At 40.7% G+C, this 15,492-nt stretch overlaps 1 protein-coding gene across 1 annotated transcript in view; it reads right to left on the bottom strand.

The window, feature by feature from the left end:
* LOC115194554 (interphotoreceptor matrix proteoglycan 2) overlaps positions 1 to 15,492 on the bottom strand; it is a 38,603-nt gene that overhangs the window by 22,560 nt on the left and 551 nt on the right. Inside the window, exons 2-9 of the mRNA XM_029754337.1 lie at positions 11,578 to 11,820; positions 10,264 to 10,430; positions 9,696 to 9,730; positions 7,444 to 7,493; positions 7,108 to 7,229; positions 3,758 to 3,907; positions 2,577 to 2,635; positions 456 to 476 (exon numbers count right to left, since the gene is read on the bottom strand). Of these exons, the coding sequence (XP_029610197.1) occupies positions 456 to 476; positions 2,577 to 2,635; positions 3,758 to 3,907; positions 7,108 to 7,229; positions 7,444 to 7,493; positions 9,696 to 9,730; positions 10,264 to 10,430; positions 11,578 to 11,820 (847 nt within the window). The remainder of the gene's footprint in view (positions 1 to 455; positions 477 to 2,576; positions 2,636 to 3,757; positions 3,908 to 7,107; positions 7,230 to 7,443; positions 7,494 to 9,695; positions 9,731 to 10,263; positions 10,431 to 11,577; positions 11,821 to 15,492) is intronic.

Here is a 15,492-nt window from a genome sequence, read left to right as displayed (position 1 = left end):
GTCTAAGCTACAACATATGCGAATATGAAAAAAATCGGAGTTTATCCATTTTTAGATAATTAATGTTTTTATAAAAAGAAACTCAACCGTAGGTTGAAGATGTGATGAAGACATGGATGTCTCGTGGTTTGGTGGGGTATGCAAAAGGGGTAAACTTTGAGCACCTTTATCTCCTGAATGTTTTGGCATTGAGTTCCAAAAAGTCACTTTCTGTACACTTCTTCCATGGACAAACATGTATTCGAAAGTTTTGTTTAAATCAAAAGGGATGCTGTCAAAAAGTGATTGAATTGAAATGGATTTACTCTTAGGTTATCTGATCCCTCTCTCCCTGGGTCCTGTGATAGATCCAGATACACACTGAGCAGAGCAGCAGACTGGCAGGGACAAGCACAGACACAGAGGGAAACTGCAGCTACCACTCAAGATGGCTCTCATCACAGTAATTAAATTACCCTTCACTCTCATGGGCCTCGCTAAGATTTGGAGAGGGGGAAGAAAAGAGGCCATTAGTATGTGATTTATTGACTTGTCAGCCATTAGTATGTGATATAATGACTTGTCAGTCATTAGTATGTGATATATTGATTTATCATCTACAAAGGAAATAAAACGTCCTTCATTGCTGGTCGGGTGTTATCACAAACATGTGCTTTTCACTCGTGACATGTATTCTTTTGTATTTGAATGTAAAGATATAATGACCTTTAAAGATATACAGTGAGGGGAAAAAGTATTTGATCCCTCTGCAAAACATGACTTAGTACTTGGTGGCAAAACCCTTGTTGGCAATCACAGAGGTCAGACGTTTCTTGTAGTTGGCCACCAGGTTTGCACACATCTCAGGAGGGATTTTGTGCCACTCCTCTTTGCAGATCTTCTCCAAGTCATTAAGGTTTCGAGGGTGACGTTTGGCAACTCGAACCTTCAGCTCCCTCCACAGATTTTCTATGGGATTAAGGTCTGGAAACTGGCTAGGCCACTCCAGGTCCTTAATGTGCTTCTTCTTGAGCCACTCCTTTGTTGCCTTGGCCGTGTGTTTTGGGTCATTATCATGCTGGAATACCCATCCACGACCCATTGTCAATGCCCTGGCTGAGGGAAGATTTGACGGTACATGGCCCCGTCCATCGTCCCTTTGATGCGGTGAAGTTGTCCTGTCCCCTTAGCAGAAAAACACCCCCCAAAGCATAATGTTTCCACCTCCATGTTTGACGGTGGGGATGATATTCTTGGGGTCATAGGCAGCATTCCTCCTCCTCCAAACACGGCGAGTTGAGTTGATGCTAAAGAGCTCCATTTTGGTCTCATCTGACCACAACACTTTCACCCAGTTGTCCTCTGAATCATTCAGATGTTCATTGGCAAACTTCAGATGGGCATGTATATGTGCTTTCTTGAGCAGGGGGACCTTGCGTGCGCTGCAGGATTTCAGTCCTTCATGGCGTAGTGTGTTACCAATTGTTTTCTTGGTGACTATGGTACCAGCTGCCTTGAGATCATTGACAAGATCCTCCCGTGTAGTTCTGGGCTGATTCCTCACCGTTCTCATGATCATTGCAACTCTACGAGGTGAGATCTTGCATGGAGCCCCAGGCCGAGGGAGATTGACAGTTCTTTTGTGTTTCTTCCATTTGCGAATAATCGCACCAACTGCTGTCACCTTCTCACCAAGCTGCTTGGCGATGGTCTTGTAGCCCATTCCAGCCTTGTGTAGGTCTACAATCTTGTCCCTGACATCCTTGGAGAGCTCTTTGGTCTTGGCCATGGTGGAGAGTTTGGAATCTGATTGATTGATCGCTTCTGTGGACAGGTGTCTTTTTATACAGGTAACAAACTGAGATTAGGAGCACTCCCTTTAAGAGTGTGCTCCTAATCTCAGCTCGTTACCTGTATAAAAGACACCTGGGAGCCAGAAATCTTTCTGATTGAGAGGGGGGTCAAATACTTATTTCCCTCATTAAAATGCAAATCAATTTATAACATTTTTGACATGCGTTTTTCTGGATTTTTGTTGTTGTTATTCTGTCTCTCACTGTTCAAATAAACCTACCATTAAAATTATACTGATCATTTCTTTGTCAGTGGGCAAACGTACAAAATCAGCAGGGGATCAAATACTTTTTTCCCTCACTGTAATGACCTTCAAAGGAAAGATGTATTTTTGGTATGCATGTGGTTCACACTTATGACTAAAGTTTTCTTATTACAGTCAGCATAGCCAAGAGCACAACCTGTAGCATGACAGAATGGCTTGGATGGCACTCAAATATTTTCTGTTCCTGGCATTTGACTGCATTTCAGCTAGGTGGGAATGGGCTTGTTATGTATTCAAATGAATCCAGAGTCCATTCCAAATCAACACGTAGTTAAGGTCCGATGAAATAAATTGAGTCTGAGAGGAATTTCTCAGGGCAGTGAGAGGCTGTGCTTCACTTCTACTGGTGGAGCTACCAGCTTTCACCTGGCTTTCATCTGTCTCACCTAATCTATTGCTTTTTTCATTAGCTCTCCAAAATGTTGGAATTAAGCTCGAAGGCACCAGATGTGATTATTCATGTCTGCCACAGACTTACCTGATTCCCAAAACACTGATCTCTTTAAATCCTGGGAGCTTGTCAAAAACATGGAGCATCTGTTGAAAAAGACAGACTAAATTAAACTTGTTTATTACAGAATCAAATATGATGGCATTTTCTGTTGGCACAAATGTTACTGGTTACCAGCTCTCATAATGTAGTCTGAGAATATCTGAAGTACTGTAAGTCAGGAATTTATGAACGGGACACTTACACTCATATATCTGTAACTTTAGTTACTCACATTTAGCAGACACTTGCCACTGGGCACACAATGGTTGAATCAATGTTGTTTCCACGTCATTTCAATGAAATGTCTTTGAACCAACGTGGAATAGACGTTGAATTGACGTCTGTGCCCAGCTTTGAGAGTGCATTGAATTTCCGCCATTGTAACATCCAATGCAAGGAAATGTGCAAGTGCATATTTCGGGAGAAGGGTGGAGATCGGGACTGAACCTTGGTGTATTCAGGTTGAGAATCCAACCCTGACTGTCCAAGTGCAACTCAGTAATTTGCTTTCTTTTCTTCTGACTCATGATCCTGTGGCATTCTATAATTATCTTTACCATGAACCCCTTCAGAGGGCCACAACCCATGAGGGCAGTACCACTTGTAGCAATGTGTCACAGATCACACTGTACAGCATCAGGTTCCTGTATCTGTTAGTTGATTGTGTTACACTGATAAGATAATGACTTTATTTCCAATGGGAAATTTTGTTTGCGGCACTGTGCATACATTAAAAACATATAGAAAAAAAACATCAAGACACCGAATAAACTGTACCTCAATGGGATAGCCCATTGGTCTTAGGGACATTTACGTTACGGGGCGGCAGCGTAGCCTAGTGGTTAGAGCGTTGGACTAGTAACTGAAAGGTTGCAAGATCGAATCCCCGAGCTGACAAGGTACAAATCTGTCGTTCTGCCCCTGAACAAGGCAGTTAACATTGAAAATAAGAATTTGTTCTTAACTGACTTGCCTACAAAAATAAATACAATTACTGATGGACATAAAGAGGGTATACAGAGTCTGGCCTCCCATATGTTATTCCAGCTACTGTGCAGTATCTTGACTAGCCTGAGTGTCAGTCTGTTTGCCCCATCATGCCAACTCCTTGTCACTCATTTCCATTCTATTTGGCTTGACAATGACAGCAAGGGTTATTATCTCACCTGGTCTTGCAGGTGATGAGAGAGGTCAACATATTGGGGGGAGTCAGGGTAGTCCAGTAGTTCCCTGTAGCCTGGGTCCACCAGGTCAATGCTGAACTCCACTATCTCCTCCACATGGTTCTCCGGGACAATGTTGGGCAGCTCAGAGTCCTACAAACAGTGGAAGAAAACAGGGCCCTATTCATTTGGTACCAAAAGAGCCCTACTGATTAGGTACCAAAAGAGCCCTACTGATTAGGTACCAAAAGCCCTATTTATTAGGTACCAAAAGAGCCCTATTGATTTAGGTGCCAAAAGTGTCCTATTGATTAAGCATTAAAAGGAAAGAAAACAGACTGAAATAGGGAGGGACAACCTGAACTTAAGAAATACCCGTTTTCGTTTTCCCTGGCAAAACATTATGCTATGGTGTAGGCTCGGCCCTAACATATGTGCTCTCTGTAACCTCTGGGTCTGCATGGCAAATGGCCCAGGAACACAAGGAACATTCTCAAGGGCCAGTCAATCCTGTCCCCATCAAGAGGCCAAAATGCCTTTCTCTCTCTCTGTCACACAGTATGCAGCAGATAAACTATTGAAATGTGTGTTAGTGATGCTTGTTTGGTCTCTATCTGAAACTTGTACCCTGAAGAGAACACTGATGCTATCTATATGGATGTACAATCTCTGTAGTAAGTCTAGATGGTCAGAGTGAACTCTGACGACACTGTATGCAAGGATCTCTTTTGTCCTCTCAGGAACGATGTCTTCTCTCTAGTATACCCAGCCCACCCCCTCAGGTCATCAAACATAGATGTGACCGTCTTCTTAGAGGATGTTGGCTGGTTCGATCTGATTGGATATCTTAGTTTTATTCATTTTGGTTTGGTCTGTGATTGTCAGAAAACGTATTTTCAACACAAATAATTCAGATCTGGTATAAATGGAATGGAAGTATTTACTTCTCTCACTTGCTCCTGTTATCCACTTTACAAGAAAGGTTGTTTGGACATGTTTCTCTTGTAGGCTGCTCGGCCTTCTGCCTGAGTAGACCTGTTTTGTTCATGCTTTGCTTTGTAACTCTGACATCTTTATGCCTAGAATAATGCCTTGTAATGCTTGTTAATGTTTTGTAACTTAAGCTTTATGCCTTGAATGAGATTTCATTCTGTTTTACAATGTTCATTAAATATCTGCCTTAGGCAATTTGGCAATTCTCAGACATTTCTTGATGGTTTATTACTGTAACTCAACTATAGTCTCTTGCATAAAGCAAAATCATCTTTATGTAGTCAGATATTTCGTTTTAGTAGACTTTGATCATATTAATTGCATAGTCTTATAACGGGTCATATGTAAGGTATACTGTATATAAAATGCAATATATGATACACATTACTTCACTACAAGGGTTTGCCCTAATGAATAGGAACAGCAGTTAGATAATGTATTGTATAAGATGATAGCATTTAGACCATATGGCTAAATGTTATCAGCTCACCCTCTCTGTCTGAGACATACAAGGCAACAGCTGGGCTGGGCAACCACAAGCAAACATTCTGTCAGCTTTCCTTTCAATCTGCAAGCTGTTAGCAATCTTAACATCTAGCCTAAACTACAGTGCCTTCAGAAATTATGGATTCCCCTTAACATATTACACATTTTGTTGTGTTACAGCTTGAATTCAAAATGGATTAAATCTATATTTTTCTTACCATCTACACACAATTCCCCATAATGATGAAGCAAAAACTGGTTTTTATAAATGTTTGCACATTTATAAAAAAACTTTTAAAAAACTGAAATATAACATTTACATAAGTATTCAGACCTTTTACTCAGTACATTGTTGAAGCAGTTTTGGCAGCGATTACAGCATCAAGTCTTCTTAGGTATGACGCTACAAGATTGGCACACCTGTATTTTGGGAGTTTCTCGCATGCTTCTCTGCAGATCCTCTCAATCGCTGTCAGGTTGGATGGGGAGCGTTGCTGCACAGCTATTTTCAGGTCTCTCCAGAGATGTTCAATCAGGTTCAAGTTGGGCTCTGGCTGGGCCCTTCAAGGACATTCAGAGACTTGTCCCAAAGCCACTCTTGCATTGTCTTGGCTGTGTGCTTAGGGTCATTGTCCTGTTGGAAGGTGAACCTTCGCCCCAGTCTGAGGTCCTGAGCGCTCTGTAGCAGGTTTTCATCAAGGATGTCTCTGTACTTTGCCCCGTTCATCTTTGCCTCGATCCTGACAATTCTCCCGGTCCCTGAAAAACATCCCCACAGCATGATGTTGCCACCATAGGGATGGTGCCAGGTTTCCTCCAGATGTGACGCTTGACATTCAGGTCAAAGAGTTCAATCTTGATTTCATCAGACCAGATAATCTTGTTTCTCATGGTCTGAGAGTCGTTAGATGCCTTTTGGCAAACTCCAAGCGGGCTGTCATGTGCCTTTTACTGAGGAGTGGCTTCCATCTGGCCACTCTACCATAAAGGCCTGATTGGTGGAGTGCTGCAGAGATGGTTGTCTTTCTGGAAGGTTCTCCCATCTCCACAGAGGACCTCGAGAGCTCTGTCAGAGTGACCATCTAGTTCTTGGTCACCTCCCTGACCAAGGCGCTTCTTCCACGATTGTTCAGTTTGGCCAGCTCTAGGAAGAGTCTTACTGGTTCCAAACTTCTTCCATTAAAGAATGATGGAGGCCACTGTGTTCTTGGGGACCTTCAATGCTGCAGACATGTTTTGATACCCTTCCCCAGATCTGTGCCTCGACACAATCCTGTCTCAGAGCTCTACGGACAATTCCTTTGTCCTCAAGGCTTGGTTTTTTCTCTGATGTGCACTGTCAGCTGTGAGACCTTATATAGACAGGTGTGTGCCTTTCCAAATCATGTCCAATCAATTGACCACAGGTGGACTCCAATCAAGATGTAGAAACATATCAAGGATGATCAATGGAAACAGGATGCACCTGAGCTAAATTGCGAGTCTCATAGTGAAGGGTCTAAATACTTATGTAAATAAGGTATATCTGTTTTTGATATTTTATACATTTGCAAAAAAATGAAATAAGGCTTAACAAAATGTGGAACAATTCAAGGGGTCTGAATACTTTCCGTTGGCAAGATTTGAAAACGGCTGTCTAGCAATGATCAACAACCAACTTGACAGAGCTTGAAGAATAATGTGCAAATATTGTACAATCCAGACGTGCAATACTCTTGGAGACTTACCCAGAACGACTCACACCCCTGAGTCAATACATGTTAGAATCATCTTTGGCAGCAATAACAGCTATGAGTCTTTCTAGGGTACATACAACATGTGGAAAAAGTCAAGGGGTGTGAATACTTTCTGAAGGTACTGTCAATGGTGTTTACCTCCTCAGCAGCGGTTTCTTCTACTTCTTCTTCAACTGTATCCTCAGGAGCATCAGGGACACTGGCATCACTGGTCACAGGAGTGGGTGGTTCTGGTGCAGCAGTCTGGGTCTCTTCTGGACCTAAACGGATCATTGATGTCATGAAGAAGGGCTCATACCCGAAACGTTTGTGTAGGAAAACAAATCTGTTCATTTAAGCTGTTTTTGTTTTTCCCTAAACAGATGATTACAATCTAATTATACAATATGCAAGACAGACATATATACAAGGCAGATTTATTAAATCATTGATTAACTATTGATATGTGCATTTTAATAAAGTTTCTTGCCATACCTGCTATCTCAGTGACCTCTGGTGCTGCTGTGGTTGCGGCTGCTTCTGCTCTGCAGGTGAAAGAGTAGATCATACGAATGATGAATGTTTGTCCACAATAGCCCAGCTGTGAGTGGTTAAGCTAATGGTTTGTGAAAAACAGCATTTGACAACAAGCACTTATCCCCCAATTACTTTACAAGATAATTACCATGGCAATGTGCAAGCTCTCCACCTGCTTTAAGAATACAATGGTCTTCAACCAGCAGCACCATACAAGAGTGCATGTACATGTACAGTATACCAAAGCAGATGTTGTACTGTACAGTATATAGTAACAACCTGGGTAAATACTTGATGGTCATTTATGGTAATTATGTCACGTGATATGGACTTTGACCTCTAGGGTACATATCTGAATTACCTGTATAAATTGCTTTAAAAAAGAAACCCTGATACATTTGAAACTATGTTTGCCAAGTGTTTCTAAAATGTGATGAAATTACCTTTCGAATTATAAATAATATAACCAATTTTGAATGCACCACCTTTCAACTATTGTTTAAAAATAGGCCATATTGTGCCATTGACATTAGAATGTTGTGAGCTTAGCTGTGGGGCAGCTATGTTTTTGGGTTGTAACTTTGGGGACAGAACCACTAAATTGCACACACAGTAAATGTAGAACCAGGTTTTAAAAAGAGTTGTAGATACAGGGCCATCACAGGATTCCCACATTAACCTCACAGAAGCCCTTTTCCAATGTGACCGCCAAACATCTCAATGGGGTCTTATTGGATCAATTTCGCATGAACATACTTGTATGAAATATAATTGTAGTATGCCCAATAATATCTTAAAGTATTCATAGTAATGTAGAATACACAACCAAATGAGCCAGGTGTGTGACCGCTATAAAGATGTTAAATTATTCACACAATTGTGGTAATAATATTTATCAAGCCTTAATTGCAATATTTAATCTTCAAACATGTAAAAATTGATATGTACAAGTAAATATTAATTAATGTGGGCTCATTAAAATGATATACATTGTTATCCTATTAACTGTTTTCATTATGGAGACTATAGACCTGCCCCTTACATTCCATTACTATGTAGTAAAATCCGATGTTTGGGGAGTAACGGATTACATTAAATCTGTTACATGTAACTGATTACAAAAGAAATGGAACTGTAATCTGTTACGTTACCAGCAAAAATATTGTACTTCTAGGATTACTTTTACTTTTTTTTTACTAAATTCAGAAAGGATGTTTGCAACAAAATGATTTGACACCTTTCTGTTTTCTCAATGCCATTCAAATTAGCAATGAAAAATGTTGAGCTTGGAGGACACTATGGTGTTTAACGCTGGTTTGATCATGCGAAATTGATCTGATAAGACCCCGTTGAGTTGTTTGGCAGCCATATTGGGAAAAGGCTTCTGTGGGGTTAATATGTGAATCCTGTGACGGCCCTGTACTGCACATATAAATATGTTTAAAACAATGTTCTAGCTGTGTGTGTATTTGGTTCTATCACCAAAGTTACAATTCAAAAACAGAACTGCCCCACCACCTCCTTCTATGGCCAAGCTTCCTACATTCTAATGTCAATGGCACAATATGGGCCATTTTTAAACAATAGTTGTAGGTGGGGCTTTCAAAGTTGGTTATAATACAACAAAGTAAAAATGTATCAATGTGTCCTTTTTAAAGCAATTTATACAGGTCATTCTGATATGTACTCTAGATCAGGGGTTGCCAAGCTTTTTCCCCCAGGGCCCCCTTTATCACAATTGAAAAATGTCAGCCCCCCCCCCCCAACTTCACCCCTGACTTTCCAAAAATAAAATATGTTTTATTATGATAATGCATATGAGCCCTCAATTTAATTATAGGGTATACGTGAGCAATAACTTCTTGACATTGTTTGTCATAGGGTTAAATCCATATGGGAAATGTGAATGTGATGGAGGGATGAAAGAAAGAGTGATAACACACAGAAAGCGGTCATTGCTGCAACGCTATCACACATTTTCCAACTCTAGGGACATAGACCTTCAGGAAAATCCCTATTAGACATCGTCACCCCAAGTGAGCCTGACCGACCCCCCCCCCCGGCCCATGGACCACATGGAGTGCTGGAATTATATGGCAGGTCAAATTCAAAGCCGGACTCAAGAGGGCTGCAGTGTGAGTGAGAAAGCAGCACCGTTGACATCTATCAGCAGACAGCAGGCGGCATACTGCCTTGTCTCTAAGCCTTACCCAGTCGACTGCCTCTCGTCTCGCAGATTCATCCTCTACGAAAGTAGAAAAATCACATCATTACATCAGTCATACACATCATCTGGACTTTAAATCAATAACATAATACATCAAAACTGTGTAGTATATAAGGTATCAATGAAACGTGGGAGTGCCGTCTGCAAATATAATTGCATTTTATAAACTCTTATACATGTAAATTAACCTAATTGACTAGACTAGAGATTAATATGATGCTGTTTTGTGTGTTAATGGGAGCAATATAATAAGGATATGTTTCCCCTTCACTCAAGAGACTGATATGTAATTAATACTGAGAGGAAAGACAAGTTCCAACATTTACTTTCCCTGTGGCTATTGTGCAACAAACAATGCTGTTGTTTCCTGAGGAAATGTACTAAAATGAATGGATTCCACATGATATCATAAATTCACCCATTGGCCATTGCCATTCAAAATTGTTTTACCCCCAGTAAAGACGTGCATATGCTCATTCAAATAATGAAAGTAATTATTGGTCTCACTGCTACAAAACATAAAAGGAAGGCATGTGTTGTTGGTTCCTCACCCTGTACACCATACTCATGTGCTCCTCTGAGTTGCTGAAGTTAGTGGCCAGGTCAGCGAGACACAGAGACTCGTGTTGACATGTGTGAACCCATGTTGTGTACTCTGTAGTGACAGGGATCCTGTCAAAGAAGATCCGGAAGGCCTCCCACACAGCCTCCTGACAAACTGACCAAAGACAGAACAGTCTTCCAGTGAGAGTGAAAGATCCTCAGCACTTCTACCAATAGATACAGATCCACATAAAGTCCAAGTGTACATCCCAAATGGCACCCTATTCCCTATATTGTGCACTACTTTTGACCACAGCCCTATTGGCCCTGGTCAAGAAAAGTAGTACACTATAAAGGGAATAGGGTGCCATTTGGGGGGTGATAGAGATGTCTCAAAGGAAAATAACTCTAAACCAAGCAGATTGTTTTCAGATACATGAGGGTTCAACAGTAGTGAGATGAAAGCTGGGAGAACGGTGGCTTTATCTTGCCAAGAGAACACACCGATGGTTCTCATGATGAACGACTAAATTCAGAATTTTTTTCCCTGACCTGTCCTTAGCCAAGTTCCCCACTCCATCCTCCGTCCTCCCCTCAGAATGGCCCAGCACTATCAGATTGGTTACCCTTTCAAATGTGAAATTAATTCAAGACTATTGCTGCAATCATTCAGTTTGTTCTTATCCTTCAATCCACCTATTTTGAGACTCTCAGCACGAAAAGAGTTGTAGAATAGACACAAAGTCTTATGTCTGGTGAAAAGATAAAAGTCTGCTCTTTTATCATCTTTACAAAACCTGTGGGGAAAAAAATGGAATTCCTATTCCCAAAGGTGTGCTTTTATGTTTTTAAAAGGCAGCGAATAAGTCCCAAATGGCAACCTATTTCCTATATAGTGCACTACTTTTGTATTGCATGCTGCCTCAGGGTGAAGCTGTGAGTTTTCTCCCTACTTTATCTCAGAAAGAACTCTGGATTACTTTGTTGTTATTCTTCTGCCCAGTCTCCAGTTCTCTTCACTGTCTACTGTAGACTGTAGACTTATCAACATGTCCTCTCTGGACATCCAGTTGTAGGTAATACTGGGTACTGCTATGGTCCACAATCTGTACTAATTGAGACATTTACCACTGGCGCATACCACAACCTTCACAGTTTAGTTTGAGTAGAGGCTTTACACACCACGCAGCAGGCAGAGCCTCAACTCATGCCCTCTAGGGCAGAAGAGCTGGATACTAAACATATCACACTGCAATAGCCAACATGATTGCATTTGATTACATAACTGTAATGATTGTCTGTAATAAATGGGAGGCCCATACCTCTGAGCCTGTAGTAGGCTTGATGGCTGGCAATGACCTCATTGATGGTCTCCTGAGGACAGACTCTCACTCCAGAGTGAAAGACTGCGGACCGCTTCCTCCGATGCTTTTCCAGGTCAAATATCGTTCTGACATTAGAGTTTTGTTTGGTCGTTTTCAGAAGTTCAACCAAGTGCATAGAATTGATGGCTTCTGTTTCTGTCCCGATTACTCCTCTCTGCAAAGAGCCCCGATTATTCCTCTCTGCAAAGACAAGATAAAAGGAAAAATACATTCAAACCATGATATTTTCAAGATGTGTCAAATTGTATAATGTACTGTACAATGTTTGAAATGCCTGTGTTGAAAAGCAATTTTTTCCCTCATGGCTATCCTGAAATAAATTACAGTTCTATTCTATCAATGCATACAATATTCAACCATGTCTCTGGCTTCTATTTGTGATACAATTACATAATTGCATGATCTCTCAGCTGTGAGAGAGAAGAATTCTACTGTAGTGGCGGGAGGGAAATTCTAAACTTATCAGCAGAAAGTATCCCAGCTAGCACAAAGCGTTCTGAGAACCGTATGTTTCTTAGAGCTTGGTCAGAGCGTGGTTGTCCTATGGTTATTTTGCATACAACCTTACCACAACTTTCTGGGAATGGTGCAGGATAGGAATGGTGCAGGTGCTTGGCTTTGGAACATTCTCAGCACATTTAAGGAACGTGAAAAAATAACTTTCCTAAACATTCAAACATGATTACATTTTGGTAATGTTCTAGGAACTTTCTCCAACTGGTTTGACATTGGGAATGTTCTCAAATAGTTCAGAAACCATTGTTGTTCTGTGGGAATTTCAGTACTTCAGCATAATGTTTCCTACCGGGTTGTTCATGGTTTTATTTAAAGTCATGTTCTCAAATTGTTACAAAAATGTTAAGAAACATCGTTCTTCTGTAGAATTTCAGTACTTCACCACAACATTTTCATACAGATTTCCTCAAGGTTCTATTCAAAGAAGCTTTCTCAAATTATTCCTGAGGACATTAAGAAAACGTTCCATAAAAACCACAGGAAAACTTTATTAAAGTTCATAGAATGTTCTAAGAATATTATTTAAAAACATATCCGTTCCGTTCTAGAGAACAGAAGATTGTAAGTTTGAATCTCACTCAGGCCGGGTCACAATAAAAAAAAGTGTTTGCATTAATACCTAAGGAAATTCATTTCCATATGTGCTTAGAGTTCAAATACCCAAAATAAGCCAGCAGTGTTATTAAAACTCTTAATGAAGCATTCTGTGAATGTTTTAAGGATGTTATCAAAAAACTTTAAATAACCTATAATTTCCGTTCTCAGAGTGCTAATAAAACCTCTCAGGAAAACCTTCAAGGAACCAGACTAAAAGGTTCTCAGAACGTCTCTGCCACCTAAAAATAGGCTTCCCAGAACAGGCAAAATGTTCACTATTGTTCTCAGAACGTTTAAAAAACGTTCAGTTTTACCAGTCAGGAAACCTATGGCTTCATTCCCACAACCAATGTGAAACCAAAAACATACATTTCCACAACTTCCAAGGAACCAAATGTGCTAGCTGAGTAATGTTTACATCCGTAGCCTTTTCAGATTTGCACTCATCACCAAGGAAACAGAGACCACCACAGTCTTAATTTAAATGTTGCCAGTAGATTTCCATGTCGTACACAGACAGAAAAGATCCATGAAAAAAAAGTTTTTATTTTTTTTATTTCACCTTTATTTAACCAGGTAGGCAAGTTGAGAACAAGTTCTCATTTACAATTGCGACCTGGCCAAGATAAAGCAAAGCAGTTCGACAACATACAACAACACAGAGTTACACATGGAGTAAACAACATACAGTCAATAATACAGTAGAAAAAAAATAAGACTATATACAATGTGAGCAAATGATGTGAGATAAGGGAGGTAAAAGCAAAAAAATGCCATGGTGGCAAAGTAAATAAAGTATAGCAAGAAAAACACTGGAATGGTAGATTTTTAGTTTGAAGAAAGTTCAAAGTTCAAATATAAATAATATGGTGCAAAGGAGCAAAATAAATAAAATAAATAAATACAGTAGGGGAAGAGGTAGTAGTTTGGGCTAAATTATAGATGGGCTATGTACAGGTGCAGTGATCTGTGAGCTGCTCTGACAGCTGGTGCTTAAAGCTAGTGAGGGAGATAAGTGTTTCCAATTTCAGAGATTTTTGTAGTTCGTTCCAGTCGTTGGCAGCAGAGAACTGGAAGGAGAGACGACCAAAGGAGGAGTTGGCTTTAGGGGTGACCAGAGAGATATACCTGCTGGAGCGCGTGCTACAGGTGGGTGCTGCTATGGTGACCAGTGAGCGGAGATAAGGGGGGACTTTACCTAGCAGCGTCTTGTAGATGACCTGGAGCCAATGTGTTTGGCGACGATTATGAAGTGAAGGCCAGCCAACGAGAGCATACAGATCGCAGTGGTGGGTTGTATATGGGGCTTTTGTGACAAAACGGATGGCACTGTGATAGACTGCATCCAGCTTGTTGAGTAGGGTATTGGAGGCTATTTTGTAAATGACATCGCCGAAGTCGAGGATTGGTAGGATGGTCAGTTTTACGAGGGTATGTTTGGCAGCATGAGTGAAGGCTGCTTTGTTGCGAAATAGGAAGCCAATTCTAGATTTCACTTTGGATTGGAGATGATTGATGTGAGTCTGGAAGGAGAGTTTACAGTCTAACCAGACACCTAGGTATTTGTAGTTGTCCACAAATTCTAAGTTAGAACCGTCCAGAGAAGTTATGCTGGATGGGCGGGCAGGTGCAGGCAGCGATCGGTTGAAGAGCATGCATTTAGTTTTACTTGTGTTTAGGAGCAGTTGGAGGCCACGGAAGGAGAGTTGAATGGCATTGAAGCTCGTCTGGAGGGTTGTTAACACAGTGTCCAAAGAAGGGCCAGAAGTATACAGAATGGTGTCGTCTGCGTAGAGGTGGATCAGAGATTCACCAGCAGCAAGAGCGACATCATTTATGTATACAGATTCAGAAAATGATTGTTGCTTCATGGTCATGGGTGGATATTCGAAATTGAGTCACTTCATTTCATTGCAAATATTTACATTTTGAGTAATTCTTTAAGACCTCGAAACGGCCTTTTGTCCTGCATGTGTGTGTCTTTAATACTACAAGAAAACATCTGTCTTCTTTTGATATAACAACAAAAAATACTGAGCACTTTGTGTGGATATCAAGTTGTGGGTACTGCTATGGGTACTGCCATGGTCCACACTCTATTGCCTACTTATTTAGACATTTCCGCTGGTATAGTGTAGAACCATGATCACGGCACAATCAAACTATAATAAACAGGCGTTCATTTGTCTGCTGTTAAATTTGACCCTTTGTCTCTCTAGCCTTAAAACAGTTATATCTTCCAAGCTCTTATTACATCACCAAGTTAGTGCCAGCTGGTTATGCAACCACAATGAGCTCTAAATTGTTCAAACAATGCCGAAAGTTCAAACAATTTCAAAGAGGTTGTGACGCTCACCTCTTAGGAAAACTCATCAGTATCAGGATGGGAAGTACTGTATGTATAGGAGATACTCTATGAGATACTGTAGAACTACAGGCCTACAACCTGTTGTTATGCCACCGTTATGCAACCTGCTCATCCTGCCCGGGTATATTCCTATCACGCCTGCCATATTCCCCATCATATGCTGGCTTCCTTGCTGCCATATTCACTCCTTACAAGGTGCAGTATCTCTTACATGTGTTTCAAACGCAAGGCTGGGAGTAGTATCTTACAAAACTTGTTGTGGAAACATATTGTAGTTGAATCAGTATAATCGGCGTAATCAGTAGGCCTCTGTATCAGCGCTTTAATGGTAGCAGTGATATACCAGTGGTAAAGATAGAAAGCTCATTTTG

Source organism: Salmo trutta, chromosome 1, assembly GCF_901001165.1.
Source record: "Salmo trutta chromosome 1, fSalTru1.1, whole genome shotgun sequence".
Lineage (NCBI taxonomy): Eukaryota > Metazoa > Chordata > Actinopteri > Salmoniformes > Salmonidae > Salmo > Salmo trutta.
This window is presented reverse-complemented; position numbering and strand designations above follow the sequence as displayed.